General features: G+C 42.6%; 1 protein-coding gene across 7 annotated transcripts in view; it reads right to left on the bottom strand.

Annotated features, from left to right (window-relative positions):
- Nucleotides 1-18853, bottom strand: part of JAKMIP2 (janus kinase and microtubule interacting protein 2) — a 91555-nt gene that overhangs the window by 24875 nt on the left and 47827 nt on the right. For 5 of the 7 annotated variants that reach the window (XR_003705211.2, XM_077924472.1, XM_028717884.2 and 2 more), the window contains exons 2-5: nucleotides 13834-14103; nucleotides 6802-7299; nucleotides 1312-1521; nucleotides 44-142 (exon numbers count right to left, since the gene is read on the bottom strand). Coding sequence is in view for 6 of the 7 variants with exons in the window: in XM_077924472.1 (XP_077780598.1) it covers nucleotides 44-142; nucleotides 1312-1521; nucleotides 6802-7299; nucleotides 13834-14037 (1011 nt within the window). In the remaining variant the exon portion in view is untranslated. Of the gene's footprint in view, nucleotides 1-43; nucleotides 143-1311; nucleotides 1522-6801; nucleotides 7300-8325; nucleotides 8349-8977; nucleotides 9400-13833; nucleotides 14104-18853 lie in introns of those variants that run through there. The other 2 variants (XM_077924476.1, XM_077924475.1) reach the window with 2 other exon arrangements.

Here is an 18853-nt window from a genome sequence, read left to right as displayed (position 1 = left end):
AGCTTTCAAGCACCCCCACTGAAAAATTGCTAAAAGCACCCACCAGTTCATTCCGCTCATCCACCAGCAGTGTGTTCCTGTCCTCAAGTTTCCGTATGGTAGCATTGAGCTCTGCCATCCTCTTCTGGTTTCTGCGTAGGTCCTGCAAAGGAAATGTTTAAATCATTTAATACAACAGCTGCATATAGGCAAACTGCTGTCAGTGCAGTGCACAAGGCCAGACAAGTTATTTTGGCATCTGAGGAAGAAAATCCCACAGGCACCTTTCCCCTGAACCCCACGTGGCAAATGAAATAAATAACAACTTGCTACCTTTTCGTGACACCAAAGTTCAGCTGCCTGAGGCGACCACCTTAGTCTGTCTAATGCTACTGGACCTGATAAGTCTATTCTACTGCATACCCATGGTTTAGCTTGGGCAACTGTAATGTGCTCTATGTGGGGCTGCCTTTGATGGTTGCTCAGAAACTGAGCTGATCCGAAATGCCAGGTTCTGTACATTTGCTGGATAAATGGACTGCAAGAGCTGCTTGGTTACCAGCTGGGCTGTGTAGGGAAGTTTGGAATTGATATCCCGCTTTATCACTACCCGAAGGAGTCTCAAAGCGGCTAACATTCTCCTTTCCCTTCCTCCCCCACAACAAACACTCTGTGAGGTGAGTGGGGCTGAGAGACTTCAGAGAAGTGTGACTAGCCCAAGGTTCTTTGGCAGAAATGATGGATCCCAAGGTAAGGTTACCAGATCTCCCCGTTTCCCAGGGACAGTCCCCAGATTTACATATCAGTCCCCTGACAAAATCCACCTATTTGGTAGGAAGTTGAAAAGTGTCCCTGGATTCATTGAAAAAAATCTGGTAACCTTAACCCAAAGAAGACAAAACATTTAGCCCCCCCACCCTGAAACCATGTCTCTCACCCTCTGGGATTCAATTCATTTATGATTTCACATAAAATAAAGCATTCAAACAATGAAATAATTGTTGCATAGTATGCATGGGTCTCTCCTGAATCGGCCATGAATGCAATGGGCGCAGGTAGGCCACTATCTCTCAGCTTCAACACCCCCACTTTACAGAACTGTTGAACAGATTATTTTAAATTTGAACACTTCCATGTACTACAAAAATGCTAAGCTTTAACTTCCATAACCATTTTTGCAAATTGTGCTAAATTGAGCGTATTGAAGTGCAGTCTTACGCCAGCCACAAGAGGGCACGTTTCATGCACCACAAATGGATGCTTCCTCGTGGAAATGATGCAATAAGTGGGCAAAGTGCATCCAGTCAAAGCCCAAATGTTCCCCTTTCTTACAGGACTGCTGCAGTGTTCAGAGCCATCTCCTGCTCTGCCTGGGATCTCTCTTTTGGGACTGCTCATGTTACATTCGGCCTCTTTTACTAAGAAGAGCTGTTCGTCCAAAGCCTCCTTCTGCAGTTGAAGTTTCTGAACATATCCAGTCAGGGTCTCCAGCTCTTTCTCCAAGGAGAAGATGGTTCTGTCTTTTGCTTTGATCTCATCCATCTGAATTAAGACATGGGAGGACAGTGTTATTCCACAAGCCAGAGCAGTGAGCCAACGTACCTTCTACACATTCATGAAGGCAGTTTACAGAATACAGAAGCTCAACTTGTTTACATTCAAACAGGCCTTTCAATCTACGAACAGAAACTTTTCAGTCAATTGTTTCATTTTCTCCACCCCCTACTGTTATGGCCGGCAACTTTTTATGGTCAAGGAATGATTATACAGCTGCACAGCAGGAATAATCCAAAAGGCAAAGAATCTCCATACAGTATCTGTGTCTGGATGTTTAGAAAAGATACACCTGTCAGATTTTTGACTGTTATGTCCTGGCATGTGAAAAAGCCAAAGAAAAAATAGATTGCAACTCTTCACAAGCCAAGGCTGAAAACAGGATGTTGAAAAGGGACATATAGATTTTACAGAGCTGAGAAAATATTTTATTTGGTGGGCACACAACATTTTGTTATGTAGCAGCTATGTGGTGTAACCATTGCCGGATTTACGTATAAGCTAAACAAGCTATAGCTTAGGGCCCCACTCTCTTGGGCCCCCCCCAAAAAAGTTAAAGGAATATTTTTTAAGTTAGAGCTTAATATTAATATCTTTCTTCTTAATTGTATTTCAGTTCAACATCTACTTTGATAAAATACATATTTTGTTATGTGCAAATGGCTTTAGATACCTATCAGGTTCATAAATTACCATTTAGCATATATTCAACACAAAAAACAGCGACAATTTGTTGTTGACAAAGGACAGCTGGACATATAAAGGGCCCCATTACCTTCAGTAGCTTAGGGCCTCATCAAACCTAAATCCAGCCCTGGGTGGAACTACCCTAAACTGAATTATTTTGGCCTCATGATTTTTTCTTCTTTATTTCTTTCTGTATCTGAGCTCAATCCACATTCTGATACTTTCCCAAAATGAGACAACTTGCAATGTTTAATTGTGATGGACAGATCAGCATGTCCCCAAAAGCCAGCTCATAGCTGCCCTATTTACCATGTGATTGTCAGGGGAAAAACATGCTGAGTCAGTATGGGGTGATAAATATGGGCTGGTTCAAAGAGCCTACATCTAAAGTTTTCCAGGTGGAAAGGTCCATAGAGGCAGCTGTATGGAGGAAGTAGTGTCTGATCTGAACCCAATCCGACCACATTAGGAGGTGGTGCTTCCCAGTAGCAGGTCATAAAGGCGGCGGCGGCGGCGGGGGTGTGTGTTATTACTGCACCTACACCAATCACTACTAGGAAGCAACACTAATCAGGGTTGTTGCACATGATCTTATGCTACTTTCTGGGAGGTTTTGCACTGAGGGTTTTAGAGCATCTAAACCAGGCCTGCAATTAGGATTGAGAAGTTTTCACTCAATTTGTATTGGCTGGCACTACTCTGTGGAAAGGTTGCTGTGTCCTTCTGTAGGGAGTTCTTGTATGGTGCGGAGACTGCTTAAATGACCTTATAAAGTAGATATTTCTTACAAAATCAAGAAAGGGTGCGTTTGCTGTGCCAAATCTGTAATAAAGATGTGATTGGTTCTTTTAAGCATTCTCACAGCCATGTGCAAACTACTTGCGAGCAAGCAGCTGTCACAGGGCAGGGAAGAACACCTAGAGGGCACCTGTAAGGTCATTTAATGTGAGGTGCACCCCATTCACTCTATCCATTTAAGATTGTGTGCTAAAGGCATACCTTTGACTTGGACATAGCACATTTTGCTAACTTCCACATATGTTACTCTGGACGATGTAGGCTAATTAGAGCAGATCTACACCATACCTTTAAAGCACACCCAACACACATTTAAAGCACATACTTTCCCCAAAGAATCTTGGGAACTGTAGTTTAACCATGCTGGGAATTGTAGTTTTTTTTGCACGGGGGGGGGGGGAGACGACGACTGCAGCTTCTAGGTTTCTTTGGGGAGATTCATGTACTTTAAATGTGTGTTGGATGTGGTTTAAATGCATGGCATAGACCTGCCCACAGTTTTATGGCAAAGGCTCTGTGTCTAATATAAGCTTGATATCCAGAAGTCAGTCAGCTCTTTTGCCTGTATGGGAATGCAGTCACAGGGAAACCTGATTTTCTGCATGCAACTCTATAAAAATGAAGCAGTTGTCCATAAAAAATGTCAGTAGTCGTAACTGCAGTACTGGTTGTTAAGCTATACATAAAACGTTTAGCTTTTGCAGTCGATAAGATCAGTAGATGCTGAGCAGCTTTTCATTTTGCAAAGTCATACAAATGTTTGCTTATGTAAGATGAGTATAGAACAATTTTAGAACAAGAAGGTGACTCAGATTAAAGTCTGGCTAGCATTTATCAACTAAAGTCAATTTCCCCAGCTAAGTGTGGGACTGTATACTGTACTGCAAAACAACAACACAGTGCTATCCAGTAAACTAAACAAAGGAAAAAAGCCACAAACAAATGATAGACCCTCAACACTCAGATCTCCCATTCCTCTCTGCAATGTCATGTTCAATTTATTCTGTGTCATCATCATCACCACCACCACCACGATAAAAGATTAAACATTAAAAACTTCCCTAAACAGGGCTGCTTTCAGATGTCTTCTAAAAGTCAGATACAGTAGTTGTTTATTTCCTTAACATCTGGTGGGAGGGCATTCCATAGGGCGGGTGCCACTACCAAGAAGGCCTGGTCATTACAATGTGAAGTTATTGGACTATAATTCCCATCCTCCCTGACCATCAGCCATGCTGGCTAAAGCGGAGTTGATATCGAGCATCATCACCAGAATTTAGACCATGATGTTGGGAGTTGTAGTGCAAAATACCAGGGAGAAACCACACTGGGGAAGACTGATTTTGACTGAGACCTCTCAATGTGAGACTTGAAAATGTCACGATTTGGTATGAACTAGATAACAGAAATAAGAATAATAAATGCTCAGCGGAAGAAAATGATTAATTTGGGGTGTCTATGTGCAAGCATTCACACAAAATAGACTCTGGGGAATTTTCCAGACATAACTCAAAGCCACTTCCAGAGCCTGCCAATATCTTGTGATTGCAGAATCCTTAACGGGAGCTGCTTTCCTAAAAGCAAAGCAAAGTCTGCGAGGCAGGGTCTGATCTTGTTTACAGAGCTGCCAGTCTGGTGAAATGTGCTTTTAAGCCAATATGCATGACACAAGAGTCTGGCTTTGTATGTGGCTCCCAAAAAGTTTGTATTCTGGGCTAGTCATCCAGACAAATTCAGTGCTGTGGACTGAACCCAACACTCCCTCTCTGTATACACTCAGCAGTGTTTGTACACACACACACACACACACACGAGAGAGAGAGAGAGAGAGAGAGAGAGAGAGAGAGAGAGAGAGAGAGAGAGAGAGATATTGGCTTTGTTATTTCTCTCTAGACTTCTGCTTGCCACTAGATGTCTTCCTGCTTTACTGAATATATATATGATTTTGAAAGGTATACTCATGTTCCTTTATATGTATTGTTCTGTGTAGGACTCTGTGCACACTTTACAAGACTAGCAGTGAGAAGCAAGTTGATCCTCTTTAAGCTTGGAGGCCAGAGGAAGAGGGAAATACTTTCTTAAACAGCAACAATCAATTAAAGGAACATCTGCAGCTGATCCTTTACCTTCCACTCTTTAACACAGTTTTCAACATTTGTTTGAAGCCATTGTTTCCCATTTGCTGCTGCTTTGGAGTCTATTATTATTATTATTATTTGAAGGGATTTCACCCAGTGATTAATTAATCTAATCAGGGATAACATACTGAATTTGGTGATGTCACAGTGGCACGTATCCAGTCAAATTTGTTATATGATGACATCACTGAGGACAGAAAGCATCCCTGTTGTCCACCTGGTTGTGTCATACTGTACTATCAGTTCCACTGCTCACTGGCAGTGCATTTTTGCTACAATCGAACTCTAATCATGGGCGCCTCCTTTATGCATGCATGTTGCATCAGTATATCAATTCAAATGCACATCTCAGTTAAGTGACGCAGTGTGAATGTCACATGCGACGGAAGGTGTCATTTGCCTGCCATGAAACACCTTCACTGGGATTCACATCTCCTCTTTACCCCCCCAACCTGCTATCCTATTGAGCAAAGTGTTAGACCCTTTCACAAAGGGGTGCAAAAGAACCTCCCAATGACATATAAAGGAATAATGCATTCACCGAGAGTGGAAATGTACACGAAACACCAATTTCACCTCAGCCCTAGGCAGCTTGCCTAGGGGAGGGGTTCATGGAATACATTGCCATTTGTACAGCTTTGGCTTATTCCCCCCACCCCACCCTAGGGGCTGTGCAGAAAGAAATGGCTGTGGGCCTCCACCCCAAGTTCACAGAAATATATTTTTTTTCTTGGCAGCTGCGTACCCATGCACACATTCAAGCGGAGTCAAAGAGGGCTGCTTGCATGCGTTGTTCACATGCCCTAATAACGACGAGGGAGACTAACTACTATTATGTAAGTTATGCTCACTGATTTTATATGTCAGTCTCGATAACACTCAGAAGGAGGATGCAATGTTCCCACAGTGAATTTGATCCGTGTGGTGTGTGTGGTGGAGAGGATGGGGGCATCTCAAGCTACACTGCCCTGTTTTGGCAGCCAATTCATTCCTGCCCCTGTAACCTTTCTTTTGTCATTGCAGGCACCACATAAGAGTTGTGACAACTGCACAAAACCAGTATAGTGGTAACTTGGTTTTCAAATGCCTTGGTACTCAAACAACTTGGAACCGAAACACTGCAAACCCAGAAGTAAGTCTTCCGGTTTGTGAACTGTTTTGGGAAGCCAAATGTGCTCCATTTTGAGTGTTACGCTTCCGTTTTGAGTGTTACGCTCCCGATTTGAGTGCAACACTTCCATTTTGAGTGTTACGCTGAGGTCTATTTTTGCTATTTATTTTGTGTTTTTGCAGCTCTTTTTGTTTTGTTTTTTTGTGTGATTGTGTGGAACCCAGTTCAGCTACTGATTGATTGATTGATTGATTGTGTGACTGCAGTACATTGTTTATTGCTTTCATTTTATGGATCAATCGTCTTATTAGACAGTAAAATTCATGTTCAATTGCTGTTTTAGGGGTTGTTTTTAAAAGTCTGGGACAGATTAATCCATTTTGCATTACTTTCTATGGGAAAGCGTGCCTTGGTTTTGGAACGCTTTGGTTTGGGAACAGACTTCTGGAACGAATTAAGTTTGAGAACCAAGGTACCACTGTATGTACTTCTGAGCCCTGTTAAGTGGCTTCCCATCCAGATAAGGTTACTAACCAGTCTGCGGATATCCCTCTCGCTCTCCCATTTGATCTTCGAGATTGCTTCCTGGTGGGATTGGTGCTCACTCCGAAGATCCCCTGCTTTGATCTTATCCGCCTGGATCATGTTGTTCAGGGCTTCGTCCACCTGCTTTTTGGCAGACTTGAGTTCGGTAATTTCCTGCAAAAGCTTAAGGCGCTCAGAGTCAAATTGTTTCCTGGCCTCTTCGCGAGCCTCAATGGTCAGTGCTGTCCGTACTTTGTCGCTGCTCCCTTCCCGCAATGCGTACAGGGCTGACTTGAGCCTCTGGATTTCACTGTCTCTGATTTTCATTGTCCGAGTCATTTCTTGTTCGTGCTGCTTGATGAGATTCTCCCGCACGGCCTGCAGCTCCTTCATCTTCTCCTCGTGGAGCTTCGCTTTCAGTTCAGTGATCTGCACTGTCTGCTTGCGCTGCTCCAGCTCCCGGATCCGCTTCGTTTCTTGGGTTTTCTCCCTTTCGAGTCTGCTTACCTACAGGAAGACAATAAAGCAAGGGAGAGAGAAAAATAGATGTAATGAAACAATTAATAATGATGACAATGACTATCCATTACATTTGTCGCTACATAAAATGTTTCAAAGCAGATGGCAATTATAAAAAAGTATACCAACACAGAAGTTTAAAGCAACAGCAAAAGAATTAAACTTCCTTAGTATTAGTATTAGTACAATTAGTATTAGTATTAGTACAAATACTCCTCCTGCAATTTGATAAAAAGGCTGGATCCTAGCCTTCCCTACCAAAAGGGTGAACACAGCAGTAGGCTGAAGTATGATGATACCATATGATCTTAGTTAAAAATCAAATTCTGGGGTAAACAGATCTGTCTTTGCTTGCGGCCTAAAAGTTGATAATGGTGATATAAGTCTTCAAAATGTTCACAGAATTTGCAGTTGTCACACAATTCCAAATGGCTTCTTTTTCTTCTGAGAGTGAGACCAAAAGCTTGTTTACTAATGTAGCTAAAGTCCTGAGCAGCAAGTTTCCAAACCAAACCTTAACTGAAGTGTGAACCCTGAGTCCCAAGCAATTCACACCTGAGTTAATCTGATGTCCACCTTTGGGGAATTGCACACTGATTCAGATGCTCGTGTTGCATTCATTCTGGATTCTAGAAATAAATTTATAAGACTTTTTTTTTTTGGTGGCTGTTGCTATCATAGAATTCTAGAGTTGGAAGGGACCCCAGGGGTCAACTAGTCCAAACCCCTGCAATTCGGGAAATCGAACACATTTCCTTTGTATGTGTTCCAATACACCGTATTTCAGGCTTAAAAAACTACGTAGCTCATGAGGGTGAAGATACAGAGGGAGAGAACAAGGATATGGTGTGCTTTACCTGCAAGCAAATTCGCAAAGCTATCTGGGAGTTGTAATTCATACAAAATACATATTTTGTTATGTGCAAATGGCTTTAGATACCTATTAGGTTCATAAAAAACAGTGACAATTTGTTGTTGACAAAAGACAGCTGGACATAGAAAGGGCCCCATTACCTTCAGTAGCCTAGGGCTTCATCAAACCTAAATCCGGCCCTGCATATCAGTTTTACTCTGAATATGCAGCTTATTCTGAAAAGGAAAGTATGGCTTTTGAGCCAAGGTGATGATTAACCCTTTGCTCCTCTGTGTCTCAATTTCACAAAATACTATCTAAGGGTAAGCAAGAGGAGATTCTGCTCGTGTCAGGCCTGACTTCAGAAAGCAAATCTAAAGACTGTAACTTCACAAAAGATGGCTTACATTACACAGGTTATTTCTGAAGAATATCCCCTCCTGCTCTGCACTATCCTCTGACACTTGAACATGAACTCTCTTAATTGTGTGTATGTGATTTGTTTTACTGCTGCTGAATTATCCTGTCATCTGGAGAATTTAGTTTTGTTTCTTCTATCTACGATTTAAAAGATGCATAAATCAAGCTGAAGAGATCATTTACAAAATTTGCTGTAAATATCTATATGCCAGTCAGCATTCCTGCATATAGATATAGCCAGTCAGCAAGCCTACAAAAGAATAAAAATAGCAGGAAACAAACAACAAGACAACAACACAGAAGAGGGTAAAAATCAGAACTCACAAATTCTTGAAAAACAGCGACAATTTGTTGTTGACAAAGGACAGCTGGACATATAAAGGGCCCCATTACCTTCAGTAGCTTGGGGCCTCATCAAACCTAAATCCAGTCCTGCACCAGCTATTTATTTTTTAAAATAAGCAAGCATGCCTGGGTTAACTACGTGACAAGCCTCACATCTAGCTTGGCCCTTCCACAACACCGATTTCCTTGAGCCCATCTGAAATCTGCTGACAGAGCTTTTGAAGTCTGTGCATTGCAACCTGAATGGGTGGCTTAAATCCGCACTTCATCTTTATTACTTCAGAAACAATATTCAATAGGAATTTTGCCTAAAGAAGGGCTCACGCATGGATCTCAGCACTCGCTCCTATAAATATTTCACGGTTCTTGACAGAAAACAACAACAATAATGCCTTTTCTGCACTGTAAGCTGCTTTCAACATCATCATGAGGGCAGACTTCAAGTGCAGCCTGATAGTGACAAAAGCAATTTAGTGAGGGAAAAACACTTGGATAGAGAAACAATTTTGGTTTAATACGAAAGCTTGCAGGGGGAGGGGTGTTCAGTGCACAGTGATGACTGGAGAAAGGCTTTTGTTAAACAAACAAGGCTTTCCTTTTAGTATTTCTTTTTCAACAAATGTAGTGAAATACAATTTAAGGGAAAGCAAAGAAATATTTTAAACCAACAGGGAGGCTCACTCACTAATAACACCAAGGAAAAATCAATATAATATTGTAATAGGCTTGCAAGCAATGAAGTCTTGTCAGAAACTGCACGTGTAGACTTTTACCGTGGAGGGGGAAAAGGGACTATCTGTGCTCAGCCAACCTGGCATTAAAAAAAAAAAAGTGGCCTGAGTCCTAGAGCAATATAGCCCTCGGTGTGGACAAAGAATGGAGAACTTGGAAGCCATTCTGGCATGTAAGTAGCAGTGATTTTTCGAAGGGGGCAGGTCGCATGGGTACGCATACCCCTAAACATTTTGTGAATCTAAGTTTGGCCTCATTGAGGGGCAGTATTTCAATATGAGTAGGAAAATGAGAGTACCCTTAAACATATATATATATATAGTAAAAAAGCACTGGTAAGTAGTATATAAATGAAAACAGATTCCAGAGCTTATGTCTGATGCCCCCCAGCACAAATAATGCCTAGGACAGAGTGTGGTTTTCGCTGTAGTTTGTGCAAGGTTATTGTTGATGTTGTTTTGAATTATTTTATTTTATTTTATTTTATTTTATTTTATTTTATTTTATTTTATGTACCCCACCCATCTGACTGGGTTGCCCCAGCCACTCTGGGCGACTTCCAACTAATATAAAAGCATAACAAAACATCAAATATTAAAAACTTCAGATGTCTTCTAAAAGTTTTATGCAAGGACTAAGTCTTTATGGGCCTAAGCCTTGAAAGAAAAGGGAACACAGGCAATAAATGTAAGGCCAATGAGAAAGTAGGGCTGTGGTATGTTTCCAAGGCTGGAAACTTCTGCTAGTGTGCCTGTTTAGCTGAATGTGGCCTTAAGAGTTAGAAACCCAAAGAGGTGACCAAAAACATGGAAAGTTTGGAGAAGAGATGAAAATTTACATTTGATTGGAACTTATCAGCCCAAACTTTGGCTGCCAGGATGCTAGCATTAATACATCAGGGAATGTCTGCTTGCAGTTAAAATTCCATGTAAGGACAGAAATTGTGTCACACCCTGCAAGATGTATTGAGGCAACAAAAGCATCCCCCCCCCAACCTTTATTTTATTCCTTCGTCCATGGGTATGGAATATATTTTAAACCAGATAAATGCTAAGGGGAGGAAAAGTTTCCGAAGTGCAATTTGGGTTCAGCATAGGTCACCAAAGTCTTCACATCAGAACTAAAACTGATCAGTGCTCTTCCTAAGGCAAGAGCTATTTTCATATCACTTTTGGAGACAGCTGACCGAAACATGTCCCCAGAATCACCCTAGAGCAATTATTCCAAACTGAAGTCTTCTTTCAATGCCATGGGGAAAATTCACATGGTAAGCTCTATGCATATACACTCGGAATAAGGAGCAGGACCCCAGCGACTTCCCCCATGTACCTACCAACCTTGCGTGGGTACAGATGTGTTTGGAGACCTTCTAACCAATAAGGAACCCTGATCATCCTTACATGCATACGGTGAACATGAAAAGTTGTTCATCATGGCATGTGCGAACTGGAAGCTGCATAGCCACTCGGGCTTGGGGTGGCATGTATGGTACTTTTCAATGGTCTAAGCATATGCCATATCCATTGAGGCTAGTGTGCGAACAGTCCCAATGAGAGCAAGCCCAACTGCAGTGGAGGGAGCATGTGAATGAAAGTCTGCTTATGCATATGCAATTATACCAAATTGTACATGTGTGTGTGTGTCATGTGTATGCGTGTGCATGTGTAGGTGAACATGTGTGTGCTGAATCTATGTATGGTGGGTGCTGTTTATGTGTAAATTCTGGCCTCGCCTGTTCTGGCCACACCCACTTTTGTTTGTCTCTGCCCGTATGTTGCCCGAGGAGGTTGGATGCAATGAGGCCCTCGGAATGAAAAAAGATTCTCCATGCCTGGTGAGGTGGGCTGAGTTTTGGACTTCACCTGAGGAGACCTGAGTTCAGTTCCCAACTGAGCCACAAAACTCACGATGTGGACTTGGGATAGTCACCTCATCTCAGCCTTATTTGCCTCACAGAGTTGTTAGAATAAAATGAAGAAACTCCTTTGAATGCCATCTTGAACTCCTTGGAGAGTTAGATTAAAATGTGCCAAAAATAATGGCTTAATTTGCTTCTCTGAAAGTTATCCAATACTTATTGGATTTATTTTTATGCACCTCTTTTCATCTGTCCCACCTAGACTTCTGGAATTTACCTCTGTTCAAACTGTGTTTCTAAAATTGTGATGATGATACCACCAGCAATTTACAGTAGTGACACTTTTCTGCTGTTGGGACAATCTTGCTGATCCTTCAGGTATTTGCTATGGGATCCCTTTGTAGAACGCAAGAGTACCATTTAAAGAAGGAGCCTCTTACCCATCCTCTGTTTATAATAGGATTATTTATAATAGGATTATTACTCAGGAATATCTCATTATTACAAGAAAGAAAAATTACAAGAAAAACGGCAACGAACACCCTGAATCTTCTTGCCGCTCTTAAAATCTGGTTGCCCCACCCATTCTCGATATATGATGTGGGTCCCTTTGTCTCTCTCTTGTTAACAGCACATTACAAAAAGCTGCAACCAACCAAGAGATGCAGATGACTGTAGGGTTGGAATGAAGTGGCAATTGTCAGGACAACCTCCTCCTCACGCTACATCTTCCAGGCCTCTGGCAACTAGCCTACGGTTCTTAAGTGAACTGAGCAGCTAATTTTTCCCTGAGTGCTACAGGATCTGTGCCAAGGAAAGGGGGGGGAGGGGACCCAACACAAGCTGTCTTTCAAGATTGTAAAAATAGAGTGCAGCACATGATGAATTGGAAACAAAAGCTCAATTTCCACTCAGTTTCACATAGGTAAGTCCCACTGACATGACTGGAGCTTCTGCACATATTTTTTTGGGCGTAGGGCTACAGCTCTCCTCTCATTCAAAATTATTATTTTGTTGCTAAAATGGGCTGCAAATTAATGACTGACTCTCACTGGAGGGCAAAAGGAGAAATACTCTGGAGTACACTATCTTGTCTGATATTAATGCAGCACCGAGTCTTTCTTTCATCCCAATCATTCTACAATGAAATAAACTGGATTTCAACAGACACAGTTGATTGTCCTCTGAGGTTAATGGTAGCCTTGATATATGGACAGCCCAGAAAGGTCTTCGTGATGAAAGACTTCATGGAAGTTAAAATGGTACTGCTTAATTATGGAATCCAGTGGCAGCCTAGATTTGTTTTGCCTGAGGCGATGCTTATTGGCAAAAGAATCAAAGAGTCTGGGTCACTGATGTCGATTACAGTTCTCTGGGCAGCGAGAGAAAGGGAGAGGAAATCTTCCTCAAGAACCTTATAAAATTGCTAGTGTGGCTGGACTGCGAATTCAAAGTGGCAAGACAGCGTTAGAACTGAAGCAGATTGGCAAGTAAAACTCATAGAGAATCTGGACGTCATTTCACAGCACAGGTGGAAGAATGCCATTTTTTTTAATGCTTCTGAAAAGGAAAAGAAAGGTCCAGCCATCTTCCCATTGTGCTCGTTTTTTGACACAAGAGTGTCCATAATGCAACTCTCCTCTGCAATCTGAAATAGTACAGTCGGAATTCTACAGTCCCTTTTCCACCTCATTCTGCAGCCCAGGAACGCATGAAGCTGTCAGAGCACTGATCTATCTACATCAGTGCTGTGGACACTTCCTGACAGCAGCTCCCCAGGGTTTCAAGGCAGTTCGATTGAGCCTGGGAACTTGTGCATGTTTCTACCACTGAGCCATGGTCCTTTTCCATAAAGCCAGTTTTGAACAATGTCAGTACTAAAAGCAGACCAACCATTTATTTGTCTAGTATCCTAAGAGGACTTGGGTAAATACAGAGAACCAACTCATCAAATGGTATATATGGGGAAGTTTGCCTGCTTCTTAAATATATGCTAAAGAGCAGCACAGATGGCTGTGGCTGGCTTTGTAGAACATACTGCACAGGCTGGTTGCTGCAGCTCCACCCTTAGTTACTGCTTTTACCCTGCTGTTCCGTTGCTATAGAGTAAAAGCCTATCCTGGCATGCATTACTGAAGTGTGTTTTGTCTTTACTTCCCGTTTAGGGAAGTCAGAAGCAAACCTCACAAATAAGCATTGCAAGCTTGATTCATTCCCTCTTCTGGGATGGCGGGAAGGCATATTGAATTAATTCCTTGCAATGTCATGTTCTTTTTAATCACCTGCTGCCTCTGACTACCATTTTTTCACTCACCTTAGACTTCTCCTGATGAAGCTCAATTTGAATGTCTGTTAGCTTGGTCCTGAGATCTTCGTTGGCAGCTTGTAAGGACATAATCAGTGCCTCAGGCTTTTCAGCCTTGCTGCGTCCTTTTTTTGACATGGCTGTTGGCTGTTGTGAGTCTGTGCGTGAGAATCCTTTTTCAAATGGGAACAGCCATTTTTTCTTTCTTTCCATTAAAGTTGTCTCAGAACCTACTGTGTGACATTCGTAAAGATAGCCCCGTCAGCTCCTTGGGCAGTCCTGGGAGAAATAAGATGACACAGCATTAGTTAGCAAGTTCAGTGAAAGCTGGAGTCCGCTTAGCAACACTCAGTATAAATGTTTTGTTTCATTTTAAGGATTTAGAAAACTGCCCCAGGTCATATATGCCAACCATGAATCAGAGAGTTCTTGGGAGGTATATATGACAATTTAAAATCCACAATGCAATATTAAAACAGCATAGAACAGTTAAGCACAATACAGTACTGAGAGGAATAAAAACATTCAAGCAGATAAAAATTAAATAATACCAGGCAAAAGACAATGTTTAAAACTACAATAGGAAATAATAGAGAATTGGCTGAAGGCGTACCTTCCTCATTCCAAAGTCAGCCCACCATCACAGAGAAGCCCCTGTTATTTGTACATGGACACTATAATTCTCCTATTGATAGAACACGGAGAAGGGCCTCTGTGGCTACGTTGCAGAAGTTGATAGGAATAACCACAACACAGATTTCAGATTATGTTTTCCACTGGCATATACTACAAGGACATTAGGGGTAAAATGTATTTCTGGGCACTCTGGGTCAGATTCAACTAACCTGGTGCTCTAGTAGAAACCAGTGCAAAGACTCTGCTAGCACACCCTGGGTGTCCACCGCTTCTCCCCCACCACTTTGTCACTTACTTAATGGCCTTGAGATTTCATTCCTCCCTTTCTGCTGTGCTTCATTTTATGTTCAGTTAATTCATGGATGCATTTAACCAATTAATGGCTTGGCTAGAGATTAAAACCAGATCTGTGATCAGCTAGAAACCAGCCATAGTTTGCTAGTATTTTTAGCACCTATGCATTTTCCTCCTTGTCGTCTTGGTTTCCAGGCATCTACCCACGTGGCTGAAGAAACCTTCCCAATGGTGCATGCGTTAGATTGTAGAGAAGCAATACAGAAATGGGGCAGCAGAAGAAAGGAGTAAACATCAGCTGCTTTCCCCCTGCCTTCTTGCTATGGTCTGCTTGTGTTTTTTCCATATATCTGCTGATCTTGCATAAGTTATTAATATTGTCTTGGAGTATTGCAGTTGTCAGGTTGCAACCTGGAGATGTGTTCTGGCCCTTTACATATTTAAGGGAGTCTAGGTTTCTGTTGCACAGTGCTCCCTTAATTTTTCTCTCCCCACCCCCCACCCCACACACAACCCTAGTGCTTGCAGCAAGCAGAACCCCAGGGGAAGGAGGAGGGCAAAGTAGTGAAGGAGACTATTCTGGAATAAACTCTGATTTGGAAATGGCACAGTGTATGGGGCCAGTCCAGGGACGCAGGTGGCGCTGTGGGTAAAACCTCAGCGCCTAGGGCTTGCCGATCGCATGGTCGGTGGTTCGAATCCCCGCGGCGGGGTGAGCTCCCGTCTTTCGGTCCCAGCTCCTGCCCACCTAGCAGTTCGAAAGCACCCCAATCTACTAAGTGCAAGTAGATAAATAGGTACCGCTTTATAGCGGGAAGGTAAACGGCGTTTCCATGTGCTGCTCTGGTGCTGGCTCGCCAGAGCAGCTTCGTCACGCTGGCCACGTGACCCGGAAGTGTCTTCGGACAGCGCTGGCCCCCAGCCTCTTAAGTGAGATGGGCACACAACCCTAGAGTCGGACACGACTGGCCCGTACGGGCAGGGGTACCTTTACCTTTACCTTTATGGGGCCAGTCCACTCACTGTTACATACTGTATGTTGCAATTCATCTAGGAAGGATTTAGATTGCATTACCAAGCATGGAGGTTGGAATATTAGGTCTGTAATAAATTGTTTGGAGAGGTGGGGAATCTGTGCTCTAAGAAGCAATTTCCCATTGGCCTGGGGACTCTTGTTCAAACAGGAATCTTAATTATATATACTGTGTATATATTAAATGGGTTGTAGCACTTGTCAGTTGCAGTGGGGGAAAACCTGGAAAAATACTGGCAATGAATCCTGAAAGCTCAGAAACCAGAAGGCAAATCAAAGGACCCTTACGTTAGTCCTATTTTTGAACATTTGGGCTTGGCAATATCGGAGCTTTTTTTGTTTGTTTCAAAGACTGTTGGAAGACTCAGCTGGAGAGATAGGACTTGTCACAACTCCCATACTGTCAACCACCAACATTTCCAATTATGTTAATTAAATGTGCAAATTAGCAGTGGCCCATCCGTTCAGAATAAACTCCAGTGTTGATTCCGCGGCTAGAACATCCATGGTGTCTGAGGCATGAATACCAACACCAGCTGCTTGTACAGAAGTCTCACACTGGCCAGTCCAGTTATTTGCCAGCATTGTGCTTTATGTGATTAGACCAGTGGCAATTTATCACAAAAAAACGCAATGCAAGCCAAGTCTGAAATTTCTGTAAGACTGCATATGCAGTGTATGTGTAATGTACATCCAGTTTAAGGAGGTGGGGTGGGAGAGAGATAATTTCTTTCTGGGTGTGCTTGTTTAAAGTAAAGAATTATAGCTAACACCTTTAGCTGTAGCACATAACTCCATTGTAGCAGCAGGAAGAAAGTGCTCTGGAGATGCCTTTCCTTACTGGCTGCAGGTTACCCCACAATTTGACCTCTCTCATAATGCTGCAGATGGCACACATCACCAACTGCAGTCCTGCAGCATGAGCATTGCTCAGTGTGCTGGATGTGCTGTTTTAAGGTCAATCTACAATGAGAGAGCATTGGCCCATAAAAGATGGATGCTTTCGCTTCCGAAATAGGATACCTTTGGCTGTGTATGCCTAAAAGCATAAAGAACGACAGTTAAAAATATCATTACCACACAGATGGAATGTCTCAATTCTACCCACATAGCAGGGAGAGTGTGATGCGACCATGTTTAGCAGCTGCAGAAAGGCTCAGTTATGTCGGTACACAGGAAAATATGAAAGAGAGGGAGAAGGGATCCATAATGAGGAAATGAGTTTGGAGATGCCTTCAAAAAGGCTTACTTATTCACTCTTGATTTATCAGATATCAAGTGCTGATTTCCCTCTCCTCTGCAGACAGACATATGTTACGCTTGGCATTTGTATTTGCTTACAGATGTATCCAGGCAGCTGTGACACACTGAACTAGTGAGATAACAAGCTTTAGCATAAATGCAGCGGGTAAGTTTGCTTACAATCCTTAGAATGCTGACTTGGCACTCTCAGCAGCTATTGGGACGTGCTGCTCAGTGCTCTAGAATTAATCATTCTAATCGGATTATGAATTAGATATACAAGAATCAAGCCTAGGACCAAAAGACACACACACACCAAAATTCTACTGCACAGTATGGAACACAACAATAATGAACCTGAACAGTTTATACAAACACTAAAGTGGCTGGAGTGGTTGGCCTGTTGTTTTCAGCGCAGTTACACGCAAGCATATCAAATAATCTAGATAACTGCTACAGACAGTAGCCACTGTTCTGAAGCAAGAGGTCACAGGAATCCACTGGTAACAAAACCATAATGTTCAGTGGATAATTAGGATGCAACCCCTCTGTGGCTTCAGGGGGATTTCACAGGGATGGTCATCAGCAGGAGTAAATTCCATAGCTTAACAATGTTCTGCAGAAATAAGTACTTGCTCCGTATACAGTCCCAATCTCTAAAACCCATACCCTACAATATGTGGAAAACTAGGATGTGCAACTTCTGGTATGCACTCACATGCACGTTAAATGACTTGTGCAAGATTGCGCCTCGGACAATTTTGGGGCCATGGCACCCCAAAATTGGATGTCCCGATGCAGTCCAAGCTCTAGCCATCTCTTATCCACACATACCTTTCCTCTGCTCTCTCCAGGTATGGTCCATGCTTTAAAGCTCCCAGTCTGACCACCACTGCTTTTTTTCCTTTGTTTTGTCTGTGAAAACCTGCTCTTTAGCACTCACTCAGAGCAAATGTCAATCTGCTGAAAACCTGAACTGAGGTTTGCGCCAACTGAGCGCTAAAGAGCAGGTTTTTGTGAGGAAAGCTCAAGGAGGGAGGGGAAAGGTGCTCAGACAAGGAGCTTTCAAGTGTGGACCTGTGGACTCTTGTATAGCAAAATATAAATGCAGCTAAGGCCTCAATGCAGCAGGCACCAAGACTGCTGGTGGTATATATCCCCACTCCCCTTTGCCTCTAATTGCTTAAGAATTCTTGATTAAGTCCCTGTTAGGAGCCATGTCAAAAATGCTGTTACAACGCAATTCTCTTCTAACACTTGTAGGAGCAGCAATATGTTTGCCACAACAGTTCAGCACAGATAAAGATTTATCGGAGATTAAATTCTGCTCCCATCCAATCTTGGAAAGCAGTTAAAACTATGAAGTGAGCACACATTGCCGAAGATCCTGTGGCTAGACTGTCTGTCTGCAGCAGCACTTAAAAATGTACACCACAAAATATGAATCTGGTTAAAATTGACCTTGTCAGATCAAAGGCATCCCTTAAGAGAAGGCATGTGCTCTCCTACTGTTCAGCGTTTTACTGAATGATCATTGTTGTCACTGCCTTGTCACTCTTCTGTGAAACGAGAATGACATCAAACCCCTTCTTCGTAAAGGCGTTTGGGGCTGTTAATGCTGTGGTGCGCACACACAGTGCAATCCTGCGCATGTTTACTGTGCTGAAAGCTGTGCATTTAGGATTGCAGTTTCAGTGGCACAGTCCCATGTCGGAAATGTCCCTGAATTAAGCAACCTTCACTGACAGGTGGCAGCTAGCTTGAAATATCCCTGACTCTCCCTGCTGCAGACATAGGCAGACAGAATCCTTTTAGGGACTAGGT

Source organism: Podarcis muralis, chromosome 2 (assembly GCF_964188315.1).
Source record: "Podarcis muralis chromosome 2, rPodMur119.hap1.1, whole genome shotgun sequence".
Classification (NCBI taxonomy): Eukaryota; Metazoa; Chordata; class Lepidosauria; order Squamata; family Lacertidae; genus Podarcis; species Podarcis muralis.
This window is presented reverse-complemented; position numbering and strand designations above follow the sequence as displayed.